The following is a 25,939-nucleotide window of genomic DNA, read 5'->3' as shown; positions in this document are numbered from 1 at the left end:
TGGGTTTTTTGTACTCCTCTCCCACCCATTCCTTCCTTTTTCCTACATCTGTCTGCTGCATGCATGCTAACTTTAGGAGATCTACTAGGCACAATAACACACTGCCACCTAAGATGCCACTTTTGTTCAACGGAATCCACAAACACACAAACAGGTAAGTCCACAGTATGGGTTTAGTATGCTTCCAATGAACAAAGTGTTTATACCTGGAAGTGTATTTACTCATTCGGTATTCCTGTTTCAAAAGTTCCTTTAAACAGTATCTCTCCCAGAAAATGTAACCGTCCTATAGGTTTATGTAATGGATAACAGTTTCAATTATTTCAACTTAATTTCTGATAAAGTGATGTGAAGAGCGGAAGCTCTTGTATTAAGGAAGAATCCAGTAAGAGGGATGAAGCAGAGCTGTAGCAAATTCAAAACACTTCTTCTTTGCATTTGGGAACAAACACGGTGCCATATTTGCTGAATTCATCCAAAACTGACCCAGAATTCAAAAAAGTTAAGTTATTTAAGCTGCAGATTGTATTACAATCTTTTGCTTCAGCCCTTTGTTGTCAGTATGCATTATGTAACACATTTTTAAGCTTGGTGATTGGAAGCTTCTTGCTGAAATGCACTTTAGGAGTAAAAGTATGTTTCAACCCTGAAGTTTTTATGTACGCAGGCTGATGCGTTCAAACAACCATATATTTTCTGATGTGAACAGGTGTTAATCTTTCGTACTATTGATTCAACTGGGAGAGTTTCATGGCCATCGTCATGGCCTCTCCATGCCTGCATCACACTGACTCCTCCAAGAATTCTGTTTTTGCGTGCCTTTGTAGTCTTGACACAGTACTTTGTTGGAAGCATACTCAGGCCTTTAGACATTTGGCAGTGTGAATTTTTCTCAACCTGTGGAGAAGCACATACTCCTTTTATCATAGTAAATCTTAATAATTTCCAACATTATAGTTAGGACATGTGCCCAACTGTACATATTTATAGTAGAAGAAGACACACAAGCATGCAATCTCCATAAGCCTGCGGACTTCCTTTTATGTGAGTATTTTCTCTAGCAGCAGGAGCTTCACAGCTTTGTTTCCAATCTGATACGAGCTCTCTTTCTTTCATTTTGTTTTGTTCGCAAATGCATGCTGTTTTTGAAATTGTCATCTTGTGACTAGTTCCACGCTGCCTGCATGTCGAAAGATAGGCTCTGTTCTGGGATCGCACATGGTCATGGCATCGCGCTGCTCCATCACACACCGCGTTGTAATGTTCACAGATGAGGTGACAGTTAGGTAAGATACACACATACATGCGCTTAGGTTTTTATGATTAAACATGTGAGTTGTGCCAAGTTGTCAGAATAGTGCAAAGAGCAATCCACCATACCCCATCTGCATGACAATCATGAAAAGTTACAGACACTCCCATCCTTACGCCTGCCAGCCAGTCATGGTTTAGTTCTGACTAGCATTATGATTTGGGGAATCTTACCAGACTTATTTTTAAAACATTTTTTCTGTTTGTCCATTGTTTTTCTCTTTGTGTTTGTTTCTGTCCTCTCCTCCTGTCTCCTCCATTGGATGGCATGTTGTGCTGTGTTGCCTCTAGTGATCTGCAGCCTTCTCTGGACAGGGTTAGGAGCGCTAGTGCCAACTGTCTGACTCCAGACAATCATGCCCCCTCACAAGAGACTGAAAGGTACCAGCCTCTGTCCCCACCACCCCTCCTGTAGTGCTTCAGTAGTCTCTTATCCTCTATCTTATCCTTGTCCTGGTCTATGTAGTTCTTTCCCTTCTGAATGGTCCTACACTACCTCACTCTACCCAGACCCCAATGCTATATACCACGCTACTCTTCCTGATGTTCCACACAGCAGCTTCCCTTTTTTTTTGCCACAATCCTTAAATTGTATATGAAGGTGCAACGGTTTTCTAAAACTAAAACTATTATGAGTAATACTTTCATTTGTTGAATTTTAGTTCTAGAAAGAAATTGCCAAATGTCATGGCTCTGAAGTATCACTATCTAAATACGTTCATTGACCTATCGGCACCCTGAGTACAGAATCGGTGTACCTCTTCTTGTAAACCTCACCACCTTACCTTAATTACTGTAAGATGAATCACTTCTCCAGCCAACCTACTTTACACTCTTAGCTTCACACAGTCCAGTCTTCAGTAGAATTAATCCTTCAATCACTCCTACGTCTCATTCACTCCTTAGTAAGACTAGCATAACCTTTTCCAGTCACCAAGGACTGTTTATTAAGAAATGCAAGACCACCTGTACTGCTTGAGCCAAAGAGATTTCTGAAGCCAGTGCTGCTTTCTTGGTCAATCATAACAACTTTGAAGGATGTTTTCGAATTTATTCATGTCTATTTTATTACAATACTCACATGCCATATGTATGTTGAAAGAGTTGTGGGTCGCTGTAATCATTCATCCTGTCCATACTGGCTGTGAAGCGATATCTTTGTGGTGTGACTACACTGTAAAAGATAAGGGTGGGTATCTTCATCCTGGAAGTCACATGTTTATTGTTGGTGCTTTGTTCCGGCAACACAAATGTACATGTGACTGCCAGGACATTGGTGATTGTTGCTGGCTCAAGAAAACTTAAAAACTGATCTAAAATTAGGGGAATATTAGACTTTTATTCACTGGGTGGCCAGAAACACAACTACTAATTAAAGCTCACCCTATCGACTTTATCAAGGGATTGTATGTCAATGGCCCAATCCCTAACTCCACACTCAAGGACTCACGGACTTTAAGGACTTTGATTGTCAAGTGCATTAGGGCTTTCTCACTCTTTGAGCCCTTTATGTACACTTTCCATAAGTCTGCATTTCTGCAGACTTTGCATGAGGAAATAACCCACAGTTCTAACGTTGTGATGTTAAACACAGGGTTACCAGGGGAAGCCTGGAGGTGTCATAAAAGGTAAACAAACATGGAAAGACCAAATACAAGAAAAGGGAAGTGTTGCTGTTTTGTTAAAAACAAGTAAATTTATTATTTGAAAATTATCTCTCGTCCACTCTGTCTTCTAATCAGACAGTTGTTCCAATAACCTTGGCTATGAAGGAAGTAAAAACTTAAAATAAAACATGTACATTGTACATTACATGTTATGGCGTCTTCCAGGTAACGTGATATGGCACAAAGTCCCATTATCCCAGTTCGGGTCCTTTCGGGCAGGTTCTTGTGCTCAAGCACTTACCAGATGATATCAACTAAATCTGTGAGGGTTCAGGGTTTAAGGCTTCAGAGTGGAGATTGGGATTGGGCCCAAGTTGTCTTTGCAGCCTGTTTGCTGCCCTCAAATGGCCAAAAAATACTTGTAGCCATGGCACGCACAAAGATAGTCATGCACAAATAGGCACAAATAGCAGGGCTCTCTGATTTTGTAATCACTTGCTTATCTGGTCATATGGGTGATATATTTTGTATGTGTACACATAGAAAATCTTTGTCCCATTCCTTGCCCCGGAGACGTCCGGCAAGTCCCAGGATTCTTATCCAACATGCTTCCCCTGAAGATGACAGGTACCCTTCTGTGGACCCCTGACCGCTTCATCTTAGAGCTTGACTTATGCCTTAATATCTGATGCTATTATGACCTAAACCCTAAATTTAATAAAAGGAAAATGTTTTTTTCAAAAGCAAATCACCACCCAATATGTCACCAAGATTTTTTTCAGTAATGGAAGGAACACATTTTCTAAAACCTCACTGAAATCCTCTGGGTTCAGTTTGGTCTAATTGGGTTCAGGCAAATGTCAAGCTCTACCTCATATTTGCAGCTAACACTAATCTCTTTACTGAGTTCTGAAATCTCTGTGATTAGCTGGTAGTGACATTGTAACCTAGTCTGATAAAAGTGCAGTGAGTTACTTTATCTTGTATCATATAAAACTATAATTTAACTTATTTTAACCAAATTTAGTGCAGAGGGAAAGTGGCATATTTTCAAATGTATGTATGTTCAAATGTGTAGAAAATAGTTCAGAATTTTGGGAAATATGGTTATTCACAGACTTGCTGAGAGTTAGACGAGAAGATCAGCACTAGTCATATTTGTTGTTAAATATGAAGTTACAGCCAGGAGGCAGTTACGCCTAAAGTCCATTGACTCCGGCTACAGCGCCTTACGGCTGCGCCGCAGTTGCCAGAACTAATTGTGGCCGTTCTAGTCAATAGTTGTGGGTCCATGAGACGCGGCTGCAGCACATCCCAGAAGCTTCAAAGAAACTTCCAAGAAGCGGCTCCCCACTCCGCTCTGCAGAGAATAGGTAGCCAGTCTATTTTTGACAGCAGCCGCGTCAAGCTGCACAGAGCAGATTGAACTGTGCCGGAAGTCAGACACAGAAAAGCATAGAGAATCCAGTCAAAATAAAAAACACCCTGTGGAGACTCACGTGCTGTGAAGAAGGTAGAAGCACAAAAAGGAAAAATTCATTACAAGTCAATAACGTGAGGCAGGCTGCACGCTCCGCTGCTAAAACGCTTCCAGTGGACTTTGACACCGGGGTGAGCACGGAGCAAAAAACGTGGCGCAACGTAGCCGGAGTCAGTGGACTTTTGGAGTTAGTTTAGCATAACGACTCGAAACGACTCGGCGTCAGTGGACTTTTGGAGTTAGCTTAGCATAACGACTCGAAACGACTCGGAGTCAGTGGACTTTTGGAGTTAGCTTAGCATAACGACACGAAACGACTCGGAGTCAGTGGACTTTGGAGTTAGCTTAGCATAACGACTCGAAACGGGGGGGAAACAGCTAGCCTCGCTCTCTACAAAGACATGGATTAACAAATAAAACATAACCTGTATCAGTGAGCTTTAGAGGTACTGTAAGGCTGCTTCTGTTACCTGGATCATTGCCAGCTTACCTGTTTCCCCATATTTCACATTTTTATGCTAGGCTATGATAATGTTTCCTGGCTTTAGCTTCATATTTAGTGAGAGTGATATCATCACAATCGCTTGACAAAAATGCAAATAAGACATTTCCCAAGATATCGAATTACCATAAACTTGCTTATAACAGGAATTGTTATTTTTTGAAAACAACAATATTTGTAGTTGTATTTTATTTGAACAAATACAAGATAAAATGACAAGCTATTTTGCAATTTAGCTTCCTGTTGCTAACCTTAATCTCCTGGTTTGTGGTCAATGAGCTGGACGCAGTGAGAGTGAACATGATTTACAATGTACAACTTGTCAAAATAAAAGTCAGAATGTCCCATGGACAAGTTCTACTTTGTTTCATACTTTGTCACTCACATTGTGTAAAGGGTTGCTTGTATGGTTTTTCAGCTTGTGAATGGCGTTTTTCTGGTTTGTAATTTGTTGCCAAGAGTTGTAGCGATAGTTTTCGTCCCTGGTTGTGGTTGTTGTTGTCATATTTTTGTCCTGTTGCTTTTCTGTCCTTCCTTCGCCTTTATGGGCCAGGTTTGTGCTCTTCTGACCTGATGGTAGATTGTACTGGTTATGGTGTGAAATCTTGCCGTGTTGAGTTTGCTTCCTGCAGTCTTTCCGAGTGCACTTTTTGTTTGGGGAATTGCATCTGCAGCTTCTGTGTGCTCACCCTCTCCTCTCAATCTTTAAGCAGTCTCTTTTTCAAGGTTTAGTGCTCAGCAATGACTTATAATTCATGATGGCCATAATTCATACCAGAAGTGTGACTGTGTGTTTGTGTGTATGTGTGTGGCGGTACATGTATCATCCTTGTCATCTTCATGTCCATGAATGGAGAATATGGATGCTACTTCCTACTCAAGAGACTTTAATTCACCTCAGTACAAAGACGAGGTACACACACACTTACATGCACACACATACACAGGCACAGATGAAGCACCATATTCATGACCATCATACCATCCATCACAGCATACCTCCAATTTCCTGTTTTCCACATCATAAACTTATAAGGCCAATGACAGTTCCCTGACAGAGTCAGACTCTTCTAAATCTAAATGATGTATCCTCCATCATGCTCTCTTTCATCCTTTCATCCATCCATCCATCTTTTTTTTCTTTTGTGTATTGTTCCTTTTGCTCATCCACCATTCTCCAGGCAGCCTCGGACCCTGAAGACACCTGAATGTCAGACTCTTGGCAGGAAGCTCTCTGACAGTTGCAGGTAAGGCATGTACTGTAGTCTCAGCACATGTCGAACTGTAGTGTATGAGGTCATTGACTGGAAGAGCTTGAAATCACACAACCAACTTAAGAAATCTTTAGAAATCCTTTTAAATCCCAGCCAGTTTGGAAGTTAGTCTTGAGCCCAGTTTGGACGATGTTAACATTACAGGGGGAGGCAGGGAATTAAATGCACTGTGCACCTCAGTAATTTAACTCATTGTATTATATTATAACTATAGTGAAATTACAAGATTTATAATACACAAACATTCCACAGGACGAAGCCAACAGCCTTAAAATGTGAGGCAAGTTAGGTGAATTTGAGTCACACATATTGATATAATTCAGTGTTACTTACATTTCCTGAGGATATAATTGTCGTTGATTTTCATCACAAATAAACATCTATAAATAATACCCTTACAATTTATAGGAAAAAAACGCTTCCGAACTTGCAAGAGAATTATCACATTTTTCTTCAGTATCAAAGTAATTCAGTGATAGTTGCATGTACATCCATCTGTACATTGCAAACAGGAACTGCTTATATCAAATTTGGCATGCTTTTATTGGTGTTAATTTAGTATTTCTCTCATATTGATTCCAAACATGTTGGTGCTAACATGTTTCCTTTTTAGAGATTAGGAAAATATTTCTGACCCCATTTTCACACACAATTCAACTTTTACACTAACCTAATTAAATAATAAATTAAGTAGAAGGACTAGTAGCTCTTCACACGGAAAATACAAGGATATCACTTTCTTCAAATCACCCAACCTCCCATGGAGAAATAAATCCAGTCTGAATAGGGCTTTAGATTACAGCAGGGATTCTGAATATTTTCCTCTTATGGCTCTTCATATAGACATACATAGGGCTGGCCCACCAGAATCGGTCGGACACCCCTCACCAACACACCGTCCTTCCATATAAATGTGTACTTACTGCAATACTCCCCCAAACCAGCTGAGTGGTACGTAAAAGTGAATCAGTGTACTCATTCGCCTACAAGTCATTTTCACAGCAGCATGGGATTAGCCAACAACACATTAGACAAAATAACCTCACCTAGTCAGCCATAAGGACAGTTAGCCAAAGTTACGTCTACATCAGGAAACTATGGTAGCTACAAAAAGAATGTCTAATAGCGTATGCAGCACTGTTTGACAGTGACATGGCACACACCCTACCCAAGGACATCACTTTGTGTTGAAAAGTGTTGGGGACATTTAAGGGCTCAGATTAGGGGTGTGCCCATGAGACGTGATATTGCACAAGATCGAAGCCATGAGAAGAAGACAAGAATACATTTTAATAGTATTTAGAAAAAATATTTATTAATGAAATATAGGATTGGGGGGCCTGGGAGTTTCTCCCCCAGAAGATTGTGTGCATTGAAACACTTAATTTCCTGCATTCTGGAGACATTTTCTGCACCAATTTATGGAGGAAATATCTTTATTTATATAGGGCCCTATCACAGCCACTTTGTCCCTCTGCTTCGCTGTCTCACCTCCTCCTCTGCCTGGCATTGGCCACGGCTCTCCTTCACTCCTTCAAGTGCCTGTGCCTGCACTACGTCGGGTACTGCAGCTGATGTTGAAGCTACTGCAGCCCCGATAGAAAACATATCGGTTATTTTCATTTGGCGGCAGCCATCTGAAGACTATTTTTTTTGGCCTGCAACGCAAGAGTCCACAGGGGGAGGGGCCAGTAAGAGATATGATTGGGCCAGCCCAGTGTCAGTATAGAAAATAACCCTGTCTGTGCTCTATGGGCCGGTCATTGGCCCAGTTTTTAAACAGTTAGCCTAAATAAATAAATAATTTACGTGACACCGGCCCCAAAGGTGCGTTGGCCAGATTACCAATCCACTATCAGTCATAAACTAAAGAAAAGTCAAAGATTCTTACAATTCATCTTGTGGAGGACATGAATTTCTGTACCAAATTGAAGTACCAGAGTTGTTGAGACATTTCACTTAAAATCACAAATGTCCACCTCATGGTGGTACTTGAGGAGAAGTCAGGGGATCACTAAACCACTACGTGGCTTATTCCTAACATTGCACTTAGTACATGTACATACACAAGTATGTACATGTACTTTTTAGGAGACATGATTGGATTTTTTGATACTGGTCTTTTAATAGCTCTATAATCAGGAATGTTAACTATACATTGGACAAATTAAGGTTAATGCTACCTGCAAGCAAGAGGTTTTGCTAATGTTTCATTTAACTTGATTTGGACTTTTTATTTATTTGTATTCTGTTGCTTTTTCTTCCGTCCTCCATTTTTCCTCAACCCCATCTTTCTTCCCGTTTTTGTTCCTGCATGCTGCTGCTCGCACACTGTGTTGCGGGGCTTTGGGTTTGTATTGTACTCGTGTTACGGTGCATATTTGTGTGTGTGTGAACAAGATTGAAACCCACCTCCATCTTAAGGGGCTCCAAAGGAAAGAAGGCCGCACTGCAGCCCCTTGGTAAGGGGATTCCCCTTGAATGAGTGTTCCCCCAGTGACACAGCTTGGCAGATCCCCTTTGATTTACTGTAGATACTGTAAGAGGAACAAGACAGGGCTGCTCTCTCGCTCCTTCATACTTTTACCTGCTGGTATATGTGTGTTTCTGTGACCTGCCATTGCCACATCACAGCTTCAGACGCTGCTGCTGTTCTGTGTTTGTGTATTTTTTGTATATGTGATGTGTGAACACTCAAAGGTCGTTGTTTATCAGTGTAATTTTGCAATTTCTGAGCGGATGTGCTGTGTTAAGGTGTTAGGCCTGTTTTGGATATTTTGGTCTGTTTTAACATTCCTCAAGCAACATCTGAAAATTTTTATGGGGTAATTTGTAGAACACAAGGGTAAAGGGAAACTAATTATTACATAGTTAAATTATGTAGCATTAGTCATTTTATTATCTTGCCCTATTCTGACTGTAATGGCAGAGTCGATGGTCTGTTAAATGACAATTTTATACTTAAAATGAACAGTTTTCTCTTAGTATTTTTTAAGAATAGCCTAAGTCACTTGCTTCCGGCTCATGGGACCTTATTTCGGACAAAATATGTACAGCAGTCAATGGCAACAGACCACTTATTTTTTTATCCTGTTTGAGTGGTGCCCTGAATTACACATATGATGTTTGTATAATTTAAAAGATAATTTAGTCCGTTAAGAAAAATCATCATCATGTGTGTAATTCAGAGCAAAATTCAAACGGGATAAAAAAAATTTTTGTCTCTTGCCATTGACTACCGTACATAATTTTTCCGAAGTAAGGAGGGACTTAGGCTCTCTATTGATCTGATTGGATCAACTTGCCAAAACACACGACAAATTAATTATGGGTACTAAACAGTGAAATAGGAAACACAGGCTTTATGAATAAATAACTATGAATGAATGTCTGCAGGTATGGTGGGATTTGTGCTTGAAATCTTTCACCTTCTCTCTGTGTTTTTTCACTGTCTATTTGCTGCTCTTCCTGCAACAGGATCCCTCACTATCAACCCCTGAACAAGCTTCACTTTGTGAATATGTTGTTGCCACTGAGTTTTCACTAAAATATCGTTGCTGTTCGTTCATTTCCACAGCGGATGCTTTTTTCTATAGCCACATTCTGTCATATAATTTTTCATGCAATTTTATATTTGACGTTAGACATCTTAAGAAGAAATATGAAGCGACAGCGGGTTCCATTGGTTAATAGCTGTTTTTCTACTCAGTTTTGTTTTTCCCTCAGGTGAATTTGAACACTTGCAAAGTCAAAATGATACTGTGCGAACAGGCATGAAATGTGAACTCCGACCAGCAGGTGACTGGTGCTGCAGTGTACTCCCTGGATCACAAATATACTGACTTTATTTTCATTTTCTTTCTTTTTTTAATCCCCATTCTTTTCATCCTTGCTTTTGTTCATTCATTTTCTCTCCCCTCTCTTCTTAAACCCTCTCTCCATCTCTCCCTTCCCCTGTCTGTTTTCCACTCTGTCTGCTTCACTATCATATTATTTTGTTAGGGGCCACCTCCAAGGTGGTTCGTCTCTTTCCTCCTCAGTGACATCCTCCTCAGCCCGCAGAGTAAGGCAACTTCCACAGCTTCCCCCTAAGAGCAGCACCGCAGAGCAAGGTATGTGCTGATGATCGTGTGTGTGCATGTAACACTGAATCATGTTTAAGTCTTGCCGAGGGATCATTTGTACATTTGTACTTTTACAAGGTATCCACCATGATTACTTGTTCCCTGTGCTGTACTGGCCTGATGCAATGCCATTCAGACAATAGTATTCTGCTGGTTGCCTTGCAACCTCACAGTGACGACAAGACTCCAGGAAGTCACTAGGCCCAGCCAAGAAATAGTCTGGCAAATAGCCACCTGTAAAACCACACAATGTAATTCTTTGTACGGATTAAACAATTATTATTATTAGGTTATTTTATTAGTAAGATTAAAAGGATGTTCAGTCAGTACTTACTTGTGCGGTTTTCTCAAATGATGGTGAGGGGTGGATTTTTTTAAGTTTGAGAAAGGTTCATTACTCATACATGGTGGAAGGTGACATCAATGTTATCGTGTCCAGCTTGTTCGGGACTGCTGAGGCTTTACTTTCTTTTTTTTTTTATCTTCTTTGTTTGTTTGTTTTTTTACTGCAAATAGGATCAATTTACAGTGCTGTGTCTGATTGAATGGGAGTTTATTGAGTTTCTTGTATTTCACCTGTATGTGTGTGTGTGTGTGTGTGTAGCCCTGGTAGCAGAGGAGTGTGTTCGTCAGCTCCATATGAGGGTTCATTCCAACCGCGTTTCAGCTGCCACCACCTCCAGTCAACAGGACCTGGATCGGGCCCTGAAGAACAAACGGGAGGTGGGCCAGAACAATTTTTATTTATTTATTTATTTTTGGCTTCATTAAGCCTGACAGTTCACTTTAAAAACAAACCCCATCAAGAGATGGCAGGGGACAATAAGGGTTCCAGCCAGAGAGCATGAGCCACAATGTTGCTGAAGGGCATCACAGTGAATTGCATTTACTGTCTATGAAAGTAATACATTATGTTACCATAATGGTGAAGACCACTCAGTAAAATGAATTAGCTCCAATGGGGCAGTCACTCCAGAATGCACCAAATGCAGGAATACAGAATTGTATAATCCCTACTGGCTGAACTGACAGTTTAATAGCAATATGCTGACTTTCACACATGTCCGCATGCCAATAGTTAAACCTTTTTGAATGCAACATGCCATTGCTGTCTTTGTAATGCATTACACAGTTTAAATGAATGTGAAATGATTTCTGACAGTATTGCAGTAAGCTGTATTGTGACAACAATTAAAGGCCCTCCTCACCCTTGGAACACCCACACAAGTATTTTCATGCATTTGCCTAATTAGATATATTTTGGAGGCTGTATGGGTGTGTACAGGCTGTGAATGATTAACATCTCCCAGAGTCTCCTCTAGGCCTTTTTCACAACAGATGTTTTAAATTAGCTTTGCAGGAAAAGCACAGGTGTGATTATTGACATTTATGATGACTTAGTTCCAGTAGATATTGCAATAAGCCATGTCAGTGAATCAGTGTGCACAATACCAGGACCCTGGAGCTGGCACAAAAATGACACCTGTGCATTTCCTGCTGTGACATGCCAAAATGTCTGCCGTGAAAAAGACCCTTTTTTCCCCCCTGTTACACTGCGTGCACAATTATTAAGCAAGTAAGTATTCTGAATGAATAATTATGGCTTTACACATTTTCCAACTCCAAACTATGTATATTTGAAAGCTCATTGGAGTTAAACATTTCAACATCAGGTGAAATGTATTTGTGTAATGAGGGAGGGTGTGGGGAAAGTGAATGAGACCTTATATCAAGGTGTGCATGATTATTAGGCAGCTTTGTTACAAAGATTTAACTGACACTGAAAAGTCAAAAATTGGAAAATTCCATTCAGAAGGATGCAACACTCTTGATATAGCTAAACTTTTGAGGAGTGACCACCGGACAATCAAATGTTTTGTTGCTAATAGTCAACCAAGGTGCAAAAAGCCTATGGAGAAGAAAAGGCTCAAATTAACTGCAAAAGACTGGAGTAGAATTAAACGTGAAGCTACCAGGAACCCACTATCCTCCAGTGCCACCTTATTCCAGAACTGCATCCTACCTGGAGTGTCCAGAAGTCCAACTGCTCAGAGACATGGTCAAGGTCAGGAAGGCTGAAAAACGACCAACATCGAATAAGAATCACAAGTCGAAGCATCAAGATTGGGAAAATAAATCTCATAAGACAGAATTGAAGTGAGAGAGACTCTTGATGGACCAGATGGATGGGCCCGTGGCTGATCACTGATGGACACAGGACACCACTTTGACTCAGGTGCCAGCAAGGTGGGGGAGGAGTAAAAGAATGGGCTGCTATCATTAAGGATGAGATTGGACCTTTTCAGGTTGAAGACTGACAGTTTCTGGAAGATACTTTCTTCAATCAGTGGTACAGGAAGAAGCTAGCCAGCAAGGGCCTCATAGATGCCCAAACAATGACTTGGCCCCTTTCCTCACCAGACTTGAATCCTATTGAAAAATGTGGTCCTTTCTCAAACGTCAGATTCACAGTCAGGGTAGATAATACACCTCTTTGAACAGCACTTGGGAGGCTATGATTTCTGCTTCAGTGAAAGTTAAGTCATTAGTTTGTCGTTTTGTGTTGTTATACTTAAAAGATTGAGAATAAACAAGTAATTTGATAGAAATTATTTTGGTAATTTAGTTCCCTAATAATTCTGCACACTTATATATTCTCCTGAGCAAGACAAAACTCACTTTTCCTCAGTTAAACATTCAGGTTTGAGGTTCAATTTTATTTTGGATTGACTGAGAGCGCTGTGTTTGTTCAACAAAAAATGAATCCTGAGAATTACAAATTGCTTAATAATTGTGCACGCAGAGTATAGTGGAAAAGTTATACCTTTATTATTCCAAGTGGCACATGGAGTTTGGTGTGGGTATGCAGGGCCTTTAAGCCTTAAGTAACTACTAAGCATTAAAAAACCATTAGGGCACAGATTTTTCTCTCTCATTTTGCTCAAAGCTGAACAGCGATTTGGTTGAGTTAAGAGCATGGTCAATCGGCGCAGTGCAGTAGTGTGGCGTTGTGTGGGTTTATAAGGTTGTTTTTTTTTTTTTTTGCTGAAATAAAGTTGATGAGAGCACTGAACCAAAACAGAAAAGTTGCGCTTCATGAAACAAAACAACGAGCTGAAAGATACTGTAGTGCACTGTAGAGCTGAGGGGAACTGCAGAGTGATAATTGTCTCTGGGTTCTTCACAATGAGCGACCCTTCTCACATTACACAAATGATTTTTATTTGATCCATTGTTAGTAAAAAAAATATGGATTACTTCATCATTAACACCTGTCCTGATGTGTGTCCACTAACAACAAGGGGATAGTAGTGCTACCATTGGGGTTCGCCAAAGTCTGACATTTTCAAATTTTACACATAATGGCTTTAAAAAGTAACAACAGCAGGTGGAAAAGGGTTTCACTGCCATATGTGGTTGAAGGTTTCAAGTGTGTTGCACCTCTGACCACACCAGCATCACTGATGGGTGTGGCCAGTGATGTCAGAGTGTGGCCGATGGTGTCACACCATGGAGTACACCTCTATAACACTGCAACCATGTGAGAAGTTGAACCACTGGAGATCAGCTAAAACAAGATTTTCTGCCGGTGTTAAATTGCTCTTCTTAACATTCTAATATCTATTTTGTGTGGTGTGTGTTTCCTGCAGCTCTACAAGGACCAGAGGAGGAGCAGTGAGAACGTTTCCCATAAGTCCTCAGACAGTGATGTCAGCGACGTGTCAGCCATCTCTCGAACCAGCAGTGCCTCTCGCATCAGTAGCACCAGCTACATGTCCATCCAGTCAGAGAGACCACGGGGACGCTTCAGGTAGACACACATACTAACTCATTTTGCTTTTTTGTGTATTATTGCCCATGTTTATATTTACCGTGTTTACAGTAAAGGAATTGATTGGCTTTGTAAAATGCGATGATGCAGCAGGGCCATTCGCGCAACGGGCCGTCACATGATGAAGAGTACCAGCGTGAGTGGGGAGATCTACGGCATGGAGCACACTGATGGCAGCCAGTCAGACACGGCGCTCGGGAGCCTGGGAAGCGGGATCAAGAAGCGGCGCTCCAGCCTCAGCCAACGTGTTGTCGCCATCCTGCCATCCAGACGCAGCCGAAGTACCTCGCAACTCAGCCAGACAGGTCAGAGAAACAAACCATCACACAAATACAGACAGAGAGAAAGGAAGAAACACACAGGAATAAACAGGATATGATACAGCAATAGCAGGTCTACTTATCCTAACAAGCCTAAACTACATGGCAGCACCAACCATACACCTTCACTGAATTTATGCTGCTGTTTGTATAATTTCATCAAAGAATCACCACCACAATAATTTTAAGACATGAGTGTAATTACTGTAAATACATAATATCTTTGCCAAGATGATTGGCAGCCTCTAATGGCATATAGTCTGTTTTACAATGTGTGGTAAATCATTCAGCGTCTTTGGCAGATGATGGACAAAATAAAAAGGCTAATATAAAATGTTTACCAGTAAAGCTGAAGCAGCAAGTTTAGCTTTAAGAGCGAATATTTAATTTGTTTTCTTAAAGTCACTGTACGTAGAATTTTTGATTTGATGATTTTAAATCATTCTGATGGAGTACGTTTTTCTTCTTAGAAAAATGAGACCCAGGGGATAGTAGTGTCTTTTTCTTCCGATACTACAATCGGGGCGCACCAAAGTCTGACATTTTAAAAAGTAACAACAGCAGGGTTTCACTGCCGTATGTGGTTGAAAGTGTGTTGCACATCTGACCACACCAGCATCAATGATGGATGAGCTTGGGTGTGGTCAGTGGACATTAATGTCACAGTGTATAGTGCCATACTATGAGGTACACTTCTACATCACTGCAACAAGTTTAGAAACTGAATCACTGGAGATCAGCAAAAACAAGATTTTCTGCTGGTGTTAAAGTGCTCTTTCAGAAAATCTAAAACTGCCTGAAAACAGCTCGTTTGTAGTCGAGCCGCTTCTCTTTCATCCCTGTGACGACACAGGGATGAAAGCCAAATGCTTCCAAACACTAGCTACCCTCCAGACAGTCAGTGGACATAAAGTTGTTACTGTGATGTAGAGACAGAGCTCAGTTAAAACTTTATGGATGAAAGATACTTTTGTTACAGATTAATAACTCACCACTCTGAAACTCTTGACCCAGTCCATGTTGCTAAGCTGGTCGGCAACATGTACAGCTGAACCGAAGCTGTTTACCGTCTTCTCATTGACCTGCCCTTCTCTGCTTCTGATTGGCTAGTAGGAACTAGGAACTGTGAATGTGCAACTCCCAACAAAGATCATTTAGAGACAAGATGTATCACTCCATAGCTAAAACGAAGCCTTCAACACAGGGTGAAAAGAGGAGCTGCAGCAATGTGCAGTATGGCAAAAATATGGTGTTTTTTTTTAAATTAAACCATGTAAACTTGTTCTGGTACAACCCCTAAATAAGATTTTGAAGATGAAAATGAGCATAAAATAACCTATTTAAGAGCGTAGATGTGAGAAGAAGGATTTTAAATTCTGTTCTGGATTTTACAGGAAACCAATGCAGAGAATATTTACATTGCTGAAAAGTCCATTGTCCATTAATATGCACTGTCCCTTTCAAATAAATAAATAAATAGAAGCTAAGACAGAAGAAATATGATATATTTTCCTGGTTCTTGTCAGAACATCAAGCAAGCACAACAACACAAGGCAAAGCAAGTCTACTTATAAGTTATTACTGACTATTCCAACAGCAGGAAGGCCAGCTTGGCATCTGTCCTGCATCCTTTCAGCTCCGTTAGCTCACGCCCACAAGTAAGCTAACGGTCTTTTCACAGCATCTGCCATGATATCCATACTGAGAATAATGAGCTAGCTTCTTCCAAAAAAAACTTACAGTATATACTTTTTGCTTCTTATAGCTTACTTGCTGAAGAGTCATTTTGGGTGCCAGTCAGTGTACAATCAAAATGATTTTGAAGCTGTTTGAGATCAAATTAATACATACATATTGCTTTAAAGAGCAATTTAGAGATAATTACACTACCAGCATGAGTTAAGGCCAGTTTATACTTCTGCCTCAAATCAACGCCGTAGGTACACCTTACTTGACGCACACTTCCACAAGATTGTAACTACATGTCACACCGTCGGCTAGACGCAGAAGTATAAATTGGCTTTTTGCAGCTGACACTTTGGTGACATTTGAGTAATTGCACCAAAAATAGTACGTGGCAATATTAATACCAAAAATAATTTTTAGAACAAACATTTAATATTGATTTTAATCATAGGCAAAAAATATTGATTTTATAAACAAGAACAGTACAGTTAATCACCTATATGCCATCTTTCTGATATGAGTGTACACTTGCACTCGAAGGTACCCTGTGAAATTTTGACCCATGGTTGTGCTGTACAGCAATTTTGCAATTTGTTTGCACCTGGTGCTCTACCAGCACACACTTGGTGAAATCAAAGGCATGCTATGAGCATAAGGGGAAATGTGATCCACAGTTTTGCAGACTGCAGAGAGCTATTGGCGGCTGTAGGGTGCTGTAAAAGATGCCCCAATAAAAGAGGAGGAGAAGGAGAGATCAAACCATGGTGAACACTGCAGGTTTCAAAGTGTTTAAAAGCAAGGGTTTGCAAATCTTTTAGAATTTAGAAAATATGTTCGGGAGAAATGAGACATGTAATAAAATCGGTTTGATAACAATGAAAATTTGTGGACTGGAGCACAGCACTTTATTACAGTTGCAGCTAGAGTTATAGTCAAGACCGCCCAAACCGAGACCAAGTCAACACCAAGACCAGAGTTTATCAAGACCAAGACTTTAAGGAGCTGAGACCAAGTCGAGACCAAGACCGATGGAGGGCGAGAACGAGTCAAGACCACCTAAAAGTAATCATAAGACCGGTCTCGAGACCACGACTGGTCTCGAGTACTACAACACTAGTTGCAGCTATCAGAGCTTCAGTTGTCAGAGCAAATGGCAATAAAGCTCTCTTAAGTCTCTTATATCTTGGAGAGTGCAGTTACATGTTTTTGACATGCTCAAATGCTTTAAGAACTGGTTTGGATAAACAAATGTTTAGTGTATTTGTATTTATTTATACATCTTTTTCTATATATAAAAGGTTCAGGACAAAAGCGCACACACATACACACACACACACACACACACACACACACACACACACACACACACACACACACACACACACACACACTTACTGTACATAGAGACAGAAAGACATCATCCTCTAGGTCACTAACACTAACATATTTGGTTTTACCAGTGTATGTAGTGTTTCTGTTGTTTCCGATGTTGTTTATTGGCTTTGTTGTTGTTGTGTGTGTTATTTCAGAGGCGGCGGGTAAGGCGGCGGACAGACAGAAAGGTAAAGCAATAGTTAGATAGACAGACATTTTGAAAGGAAGGCAGTCAGACACTGTAAGACAGGGAGAAAGCTAAACTGTGACAAGCACCACATTACTTCAGGTGATGCTTATGAGAACTCATAGGTGCCAGAAAGGTGCATGATAACGATGATGATAATAAGCATGGTATTATATTATATTGCAAGAAAACACATTCAGGGGGTTAAATCAACTCTGCCTTTTCCACAAGGCAGCAAATTGCCCTTTATAATACATACTGTAAATGGTTTGCACTTGTAAATCCAATGTAAATATTTTGCATATCGCTACACAAACTGACATGTTGTACATATTCTTTCTTACTCTTTAAAACGTTGTATATCTTGTCAATTTGATGTGTAAACCTTCTCGGCTATAAAGCTGTTTCTGATTCTGATTCAGATCCAAAACATTATGTAGCAGCTGTTAGATGGAACTTTGTGTTATCCTGTTTTTGCAGTGAGAAAGAATAAGTTACTTAATAAAGCGTCACGATACGCTTTAAAAAGAGACACAGGTGCAGACAAAGTAGACCAAACTCAGACAGACATGGAGCCACAAAAACAGAATGATAGCGAGGGGGAGTTGCAGAGTAGCTCTGTTCCCCACACCTCCAGCCCCCCCTGACCTCTGTCTCCGGGCACGCTTCATTACTCCACCCTCTTCTGTCTCCGATTTGTTCAAAGGGCGGTTCAGTTCGAAAAGAGGCCTGGCTATGTGGAAAACAATTTTCTCAACTGCTGAAATGCATTCGCCTTTTAATTTTCACTACTTTAATTTCACTAACAAAAAGAAATAAAATCTGACATATTTGCATGTCGTCACCCAAAACACTGGGATTCTTTTTGGGTGGACCAAAAGGACGCCATGTGTTTATGACAACAGCAGGCCTCTAACAAGAGCTGAACTCCTTTAAGTCTGGGTGTCCACTGTATGATTTCTTCAACCCTCTGTGTTTTACCTTTACATTCCTGCCAAACATTCAAGATTGGAGAGGATTGACTAAACTATGTTATCTTCCCGCAGTGACCTCATCACCTAAGTAACGATAGATGTCCTTTCTATTTTACAAATATCACGTGATTTTCTACACAAACCCTTTTTCTAGCATCACAAAGTTTGCCTTGTATTTATTTTGCACAGATATTGTGTTTGAGATGCTGGTGAGGTCACCATGGGATATTAAATTGCATGGGATGGCCTGCATATTGATCAAACTAAACCTATAGGTATCAGGCTTGTCAGAGTTACTGAACTGTTGCAAAAAAGTATGACTGGAAAAAGACTGAACTCTAAGAACCTGTAACCTCGTATTTTCTCCTTGCCTGATATCTGATAACAACCTTGGTTAAAATTGCACATGCAAAGCCTAATTGTTGAACACCTCTTCTCTGTGACTGCCACAGAGGTGTCAGCAGGTAAGAAGGTGGGTAAGGCCGGCAGCAGCAGCATCCAGAGGAGCGTGGAGACGGGCATGGCGGTGGAGTACCCACGAGGAGGGTCAACCATGAACCGGCAGGCCAGCAGAGAGTCGACTGATGGTAGCATGAACAGCTACAGCTCTGAGGGGAAGTACGTACTCACTAAAGGATAGTACTACATGTGAACACAGAATGTTGTGTGGCAATAAAAATGACTTGTACATGGTTGTGTTGAAAGATATTCTCAAGAAGGACTGTGGCAGTGCTTGCGCATGGGAGCTCTGTCTTTGGTATCATTAGAAGTTCTAAAAGGAAATTATAATGTCTTATATTCACAAGGAAGAAAGTGGTTTAAGCATTTAAGCAAGTGATTTAGTATTTAGGTCAAAGCACCTCTGACTGCAGGCCAAATGACCCAAATTTGTGTGAACAACCCAAGTCACGTGGAATCTGATCTCCTCCAGTTCGGATTTGGGCCACGTTCATATGTTGTCCAAGTCAGATAAAGATCAGATTTAAAAGCAGGACAGTCAGATCGAAATATATGTCACTTTAGAGCGACGTCACAGTTCTGCAATAGCGGGAGCCATGATGAATGCAAACAACGGGGATGGCAGCGATGGAGTTAGTCAGTGGGAGCAGGGAGATGTCAGACCTCATAAGTATTTCGTGTGAAGCTAAACTAGAGCGGCCGTTTGGGAACCTGTCTGTTTCATGCTTATGACAGCGTGCTGCGTATGACGTCGTGCTATTCTTTTGAGCATGCTGGTCACTTTCAGGCCTTGGCCATTTCACACTGGAGTGTGATATGGCTCAACAGTCAATAAAAAAATCAGAATTGGGCAATAAATTGAGCATTAATGCATGCAGGGTGAACGTAGCTTCAGTCCAAACACATTTTTCAGTGTTTTGTCATATCGTCGAGAATATTATTAATAATATTTATCGCAGAACTACCCTGAAATATTATGGAATATATTTTTGCTGACAAATCACAGGTGCCAAAACACTGTGCACGAACGCGGCAGCTGCAGCTACGCCTCCTGTGTAGACATGATGTTAGTCTTGTTTGAAAATAGACCTCATTTAAGCTCCATCTGATATTTTCTTGGGGGTAACTTTCATTTTGTCAGTAGAAACCAGCAAATTGTGACAGACAAATATAGTAACTAATGACATGCAAAAAAGACTGTTAGTTCTGCAGAGGTAAATATTGAAGCATGTAATGTGCAGGGGGTGTTGATAGAACAGTGCATAAGACACATACCTTTGGTGTGAGAGACCCGGGTTTGAATCCACTGTGAGACACCAAAGTGTCCCTGAGCAAGACACTTAACCCCTCGTTGCTCCAGAGGCGTGCGACCTTGCTTTGGATGAAAGCGTCAGATTAATGTTAATATCTCTAGCAGCTTGCAGCAATGTTTTTAAAGACAAGTGAGCACCATATCCACACTTCACAAGAATTACTTAAGCACGTGGCTTCGGTGTGCAAGTTCCTGTTTATCTTACTATTGTCTCTTACACATGCGGTTGACTATACACTGTGCTATGGTATAACCATTATCATTATAGTAGTATAGTGTGGGGTGACAATAATTGTTGTTTTCCCAAACTTATAATTGCACCCTTAATTGCATCTTACAGCATGTGTTTGGAGTAGTGATGCGGGAACTGTTAATAATAATTTGTGTGTGTGTGTCAGTCTGATCTTCTCAGGTATGCGGTTGGGTGCCGACAGTCAGTTCAGTGACTTCCTGGATGGTTTAGGCCCCGGTCAGCTGGTTGGCCGGCAAACACTGGCAACACCTGCCATGGGTAAGTGATGGCTCCATCAGATCCACTGCACAATCCATTAGCCCAAATTATTATATTTGTAATGCAAGAAAGAAACTACAAATATTAGCTTCTGTTACATGTAAAAATAGTAGAATACCAGTATACTTAATAGTTAATATATTTGTACTGTATGTACTGTGTATGTGTTGCTTTGAGAACTTGGATCTAAACTTTTATAGTAGTTTGAGTTTCTGATACTTTCAAAATAATTTGTCTAAATGTGTTTTTGCATATGTCTCCTGTACATACAGGTGATGTTCAGATAGGTTTGATGGATAAGAAAGGTCAGCTGGAGGTGGAGGTGATCAGGGCACGAGGCCTTACCCCCAAATCAGGCTCCAAATCCCTCCCAGGTAACACACACACACACATACACGCACACGCACATACGCACACACATACTTGAACCTTAAATACAGCACTTCCGCATTAAACCTGAAACCAAAGTCAAACACACACCCAGTCCAACTAAGTTTATCCCTTTGTCTTTTGCTTCTTCCTCCCTCCTCATTATATCTGGCCTCCCTCTTTCTCTCTTTGTGCTCCCTCTTATCCCCCCATCCTTAGCCCCCTATGTCAAGGTGTACCTGCTGGATAATGGAACTTGTAAAGCCAAAAAGAAAACTAAGATTGCACGAAAGACCCTGGAGCCGCTCTACCAGCAGCACCTGCTCTTTGATGAGAGTCCCCAGGGCAAAGTGCTTCAGGTAATCTTCTGTGTGTGTGTGTGTGTGTGTCGCAACAGTGCAGGCAAACTGCAAAGTGCTTCTGTGGCCACAAGGTGGTGCCTCTGGGGTGAAGGATCAGAGAGCAGAGACAAAGAGATCAGACTCCTCTCGGAGACACAGATGATAGCACATTAGCAATGCTAACGTTAGCAGCCGTGGTAACAAATCGTTTTCAAAGTTCATAAGGGCAAACAGTCGAAGTTATCTTTGTTATGATAGATGCAACAAAATTGCAAAGCTGATTCTAAACAAGTTGCGTGTGTCATCCGTCACCGTGACAGCAACTACACTTTTCAGATTAAATAACAAGTGGATTAGCCATGCTCTTTCAATCAGCAAGAGAGGAAAACCTGGAGGTATTTTACCTACTTTCTTGACAAGGAGGATGGATAAGAAGAATCACATGTTTTTAAATGTGCTATATAAATAAAATGGATTGGATATTGTCTGCTATGTGGCAAAAGGGAGTTACAAAATCAATTTCACTCTATAACCTGTTGTATTGTGACAAAATAAATCTACCTACCTATTACATTAGATAAGGCACAAGGTTTTGTTTTGACAAAATTAACCTGTTAATAGCAATCATCTGTGTCTATGTACTGAGTCTGTGTCTCTAAGACGGGTTTGGGTCCCACGTTTCTTGCACGAGTGCGGATCTCAGCTTCAGGTCATGTTCGGTTCTGGCTAGCACATTTCTGGGTCTTTAGGGTTCAGGCATGAATCTTTAGACCTGTGAAGACCTCTACTTGAGACATGTCTCAAATGACTTGAGACTCGGGTTTGTCCTGAAAGACTTGTGATTTGACTAGAACTTGTTTCAAAATACTTTAACTTGGACTTTCAAATGACTTAAGACTTAAACTGGATTTACACAAACAAAATGATTTAAGTTTTCCAGTCGTTGTGAAGACTTCATGTGTTATGATTTCTAACATAGTATTATACCCCGAATTCGAATTCATATCAGACACACCGAAACTAATATTAATAATTGCTGCAAAATATGTCTCCTCATGCCATGAAGTGAGGACAACCAGTGGAAAGTCAGACTGATAAATAATTGTGTTTTATTTATATAACTGTTTTATTTATTTATTTTATTGTAATTTTTAATATATTTTAATTTTTATTTATTTTATTTTTTTAACACACACACGCTTACTGTTTTATTTATTTATTTTATTTTAATTTTTAATATATTTAAATTTTTATTTTTTTAACACACACACACGCTTGCTGTTGTATTTATTTATTTTATTTTAATTTTTAATATATTTAAATTTTTATTTTTATTTTTTAACACACACACATACACACACACGCTTACTGTTTTATTCATTTATTTTATTTTAATTTAAAACATTTTTTTAAAAACACACACACACATACACAAGCTTGTGTATTGTTCTTATGTAGTTTGTATGACGCTTTGGCAATATTGTTGTTATACATTCATGCCAATAAAGCTAATTTGAATTGAATTAGTATTTCTTTCTCAGTGCTTACTCATTGAATTCACCTCTACCATTCTCTCCTCTAGGTGATAGTATGGGGCGACTACGGAAGATTGGACCACAAATGTTTCATGGGTGTAGCACAGATTCTATTGGAGGAGCTGGACCTCTCAAGCACGGTGATTGGCTGGTACAAACTGTTTCCACCATCCTCATTGGTGGACCCCACATTAGCTCCGCTCACGCGGCTGGCGTCTCAGACGTCATTGGACAGCTCAGGACCGCCACCGGGCGTTCGGTCCTAGTGACCGAATGGCGACCGCAAACCCCACAGTATCCCTTAAATGACAAAATAATGGACCGCACTGGACCAGAACTGAGCAGAGGGCGACTACACGCCCCGGGGGCGACAACGAGAAGCCCTCGGTCAACCAATGAAAAGCCAGACGGAGCGACAGGGAATGAGAGCGAGAAAGAGAGAGAGGGAGAGACAGAACTAGCCAATCAAAGCTTAGCTGGAGTCTGACAATCACGTCTCACACCTTCCCTCTTCCTCCTCCGTACGCCTTTTTGTTTTCAAAGCTTTGCTTTCTTTGTTTTCTCCTCTGAGCTGCAGCAGTGGAGGTTTCTGTCCAACATTCTTCATTTCTCTCTACTGTCTTTCTTTTCTCCTTACTTTCTTGCAGCCCCTATCTGAGCACCCGATCAAAGTGGACTCCTCCACACAGTAACCCTCCAGCCAATCTTAGTAGATCTTACTGCAAGGCCACTGGGATGAGGAGTGTAAACAAAGTGTGGGAGCAGAAAACTTCGTGAAGCTGTACCGTCACGCAGAGGTTGGTTGTCGGTTGTCTCTGCCGGTGTTACCGTGGTAACAGTGTAGTCGGAAACGAGCACGAGGGGCAGCAGTTTGGCGCGGTTTGGTAACCTCATTAGATGAAGGGAGCCTGCACACGCACGTGCACATTCTTAGCCTTGTTGTGATACATGAAAGCAAGCACAAGAAAAGCTTGACTCCTTTATTCGGTCGGAGGCAAACAGAAGGTTTTACTCTTTGTCTAAACAAACAGGAAAGAAAATAGAGGCCAAATTGACTATTTGCTCTTTTTTTTCATTTGGAATCTTTTTTTTTTGTCTTTGTTGTTCCCAGAGTTCAGAATGGTACCATAAGGTGCAGACTCCCTCTGTGTACGTGCATGTTTGGTTTTCGAGCGATGGTGCGCCAAAGGCCGACAATAAAGGTCAGGTCACATTCACCCGAACACCATTTACCCAACCCTCCCCCTACCTCCCGGTCTCCTCCCCTCCCTGATCCCTCACACTCCCCCTGCAGGAGGGAGCAGCATGACTCGGGGACGCCCCGCCCCGGCCCCAAGCTGCATGCACGTTTCTTTTGTTCTGTTTGTTTCGTTTTTTGTTTTGTTCTCTACTTTTTTGTAAAATAGAAGACGAGACAAATTAACGAACAATTCTCAAAAAAACAAAAGCAGAAAAAAAGACTAGACTATGTGTTAGTTCCACATACTTTTAGGCCAGCTTGTATGTTGCATGTTCTTGTACAGTTTGCTCGTACTGAATATGAATACAAACCGAGAAAAGCCAAGCCATCCCCGCCCCCTAACAGGAGCGGACCAATGGGGGGGGATCAACTCCGCCCGGGCCATGCCCACCACTCTGGGTCTAAATATACATATTAGAAAGTCTCCGGGAAAAAAAAAAATCTTTGTTTCAGTTTTTTCTTTGAATCCTTTGAACTACAGTGCTGTTCTGTAGTACTGAGCATACTCGAGCCCCTGGCGTATCTGAGGGTGTAGGTGTCTAAACAGTTTAGCACAGTCGGGTCTAGAGACAGAGATAGAGAATGTGTGTACAACAGCTAAATGTATAGGAAGTATCATTATGAGTTTGACAGAAATTATAAAGATATAGATATATGAATATGAAAAAAGAGTGTATCTGACTGTCCACCCGTCACCAACACACACACGCGCACACCTTGTACATACAAACCAGGATGAGCAGCTTGAACTTAAGTTATGAACAAACGAAACATCGCTGACACACAAACATTCCTGGTCTTGTTGAAGGGAAGTTGCGTCCTGTGGATGTGCTCGAGCCGCTGAGCGGCACTGAGCCTCGAGGGGCGCTAATAGGCCTTTATATTTGTCCCAGTTGCAGAAAAGCAAGCAGAACCAATTGGAACAAAGTTTACTTTCTTCTCCTTCAATCCCTTTCCCCTGTTTATTACTATTGGTTTGGACTGGACTTCTAAAGCCAATGAGAAATCTGATTTTGCAGACATATTTTGCGGATGTTTCTGTTGAAACCCTTGGCGGTGTGGCCGACTGCCCTTTCCTTTGTCAGTATTACTCCAGGAATACTGATTGTTTACAGCCCATGGCTCCCCACTCCCAAACCACGATTTTAGACGAAAGACTAAGTATTCACTGCAACAGTTGTTGTTTGTATAACAGATGTGGCTCTACTGATGTGTATGTTTTATATTCAAGAGTTCATTTTTATTATTTACAAATAAAAGACTGTGTGGAAGAAGATCATGTTTTTTTTTCTTCTGCCTCAATTATTGCAAAACAGATGACTTCAGAGCCTTATTTAACCTGGAGAATGTGAATTGTGACCGTTTCTTTTTCACTGGCACACGTACAAAGAGAAGATAAACCTGTACTATATTTTCTAGGATTCACCAACCTCTTGACAGAAGGTAAGAGAAGAGTTCCTGTGGAAAAAACGATTTTTACACTGGCCTTCTCCCCCCATCA

At 40.8% G+C, this 25,939-nt stretch overlaps 1 protein-coding gene across 19 annotated transcripts in view; it reads left to right on the top strand.

Moving 5' to 3' along the window:
* Nucleotides 1-25,714, top strand: part of LOC123983956 (regulating synaptic membrane exocytosis protein 1-like) — a 103,395-nt gene extending 77,681 nt beyond the window's left edge. For 7 of the 19 annotated variants that reach the window (XM_046070444.1, XM_046070443.1, XM_046070441.1 and 4 more), the window contains 16 exons: nt 77-154; nt 1,170-1,286; nt 1,603-1,692; nt 3,462-3,545; nt 5,757-5,813; nt 6,082-6,147; nt 10,177-10,286; nt 10,903-11,021; nt 13,949-14,109; nt 14,221-14,435; nt 17,666-17,698; nt 19,124-19,289; nt 20,841-20,953; nt 21,226-21,327; nt 21,542-21,681; nt 23,246-25,714. In XM_046070444.1, the coding sequence (XP_045926400.1) occupies nt 77-154; nt 1,170-1,286; nt 1,603-1,692; nt 3,462-3,545; nt 5,757-5,813; nt 6,082-6,147; nt 10,177-10,286; nt 10,903-11,021; nt 13,949-14,109; nt 14,221-14,435; nt 17,666-17,698; nt 19,124-19,289; nt 20,841-20,953; nt 21,226-21,327; nt 21,542-21,681; nt 23,246-23,464 (1,870 nt within the window). In that variant the 3' untranslated portion in view covers nt 23,465-25,714. The remainder of the gene's footprint in view (nt 1-76; nt 155-1,169; nt 1,287-1,602; nt 1,693-3,461; nt 3,546-5,756; nt 5,814-6,081; nt 6,148-10,176; nt 10,287-10,902; nt 11,022-13,948; nt 14,110-14,220; nt 14,436-17,665; nt 17,699-19,123; nt 19,290-20,840; nt 20,954-21,225; nt 21,328-21,541; nt 21,682-23,245) is intronic. The other 12 variants (XM_046070452.1, XM_046070451.1, XM_046070436.1 and 9 more) reach the window with 11 other exon arrangements.
* Nucleotides 25,715-25,939: the final 225 nt, after the last annotated feature.

The sequence above is a fragment of the Micropterus dolomieu genome, linkage group LG15 (assembly GCF_021292245.1).
Source record: "Micropterus dolomieu isolate WLL.071019.BEF.003 ecotype Adirondacks linkage group LG15, ASM2129224v1, whole genome shotgun sequence".
Classification (NCBI taxonomy): domain Eukaryota; kingdom Metazoa; phylum Chordata; class Actinopteri; order Centrarchiformes; family Centrarchidae; genus Micropterus; species Micropterus dolomieu.
The sequence above is the reverse complement of the archived record's forward strand: the minus strand, read 5'-3'. Positions and strand labels throughout refer to the sequence as shown.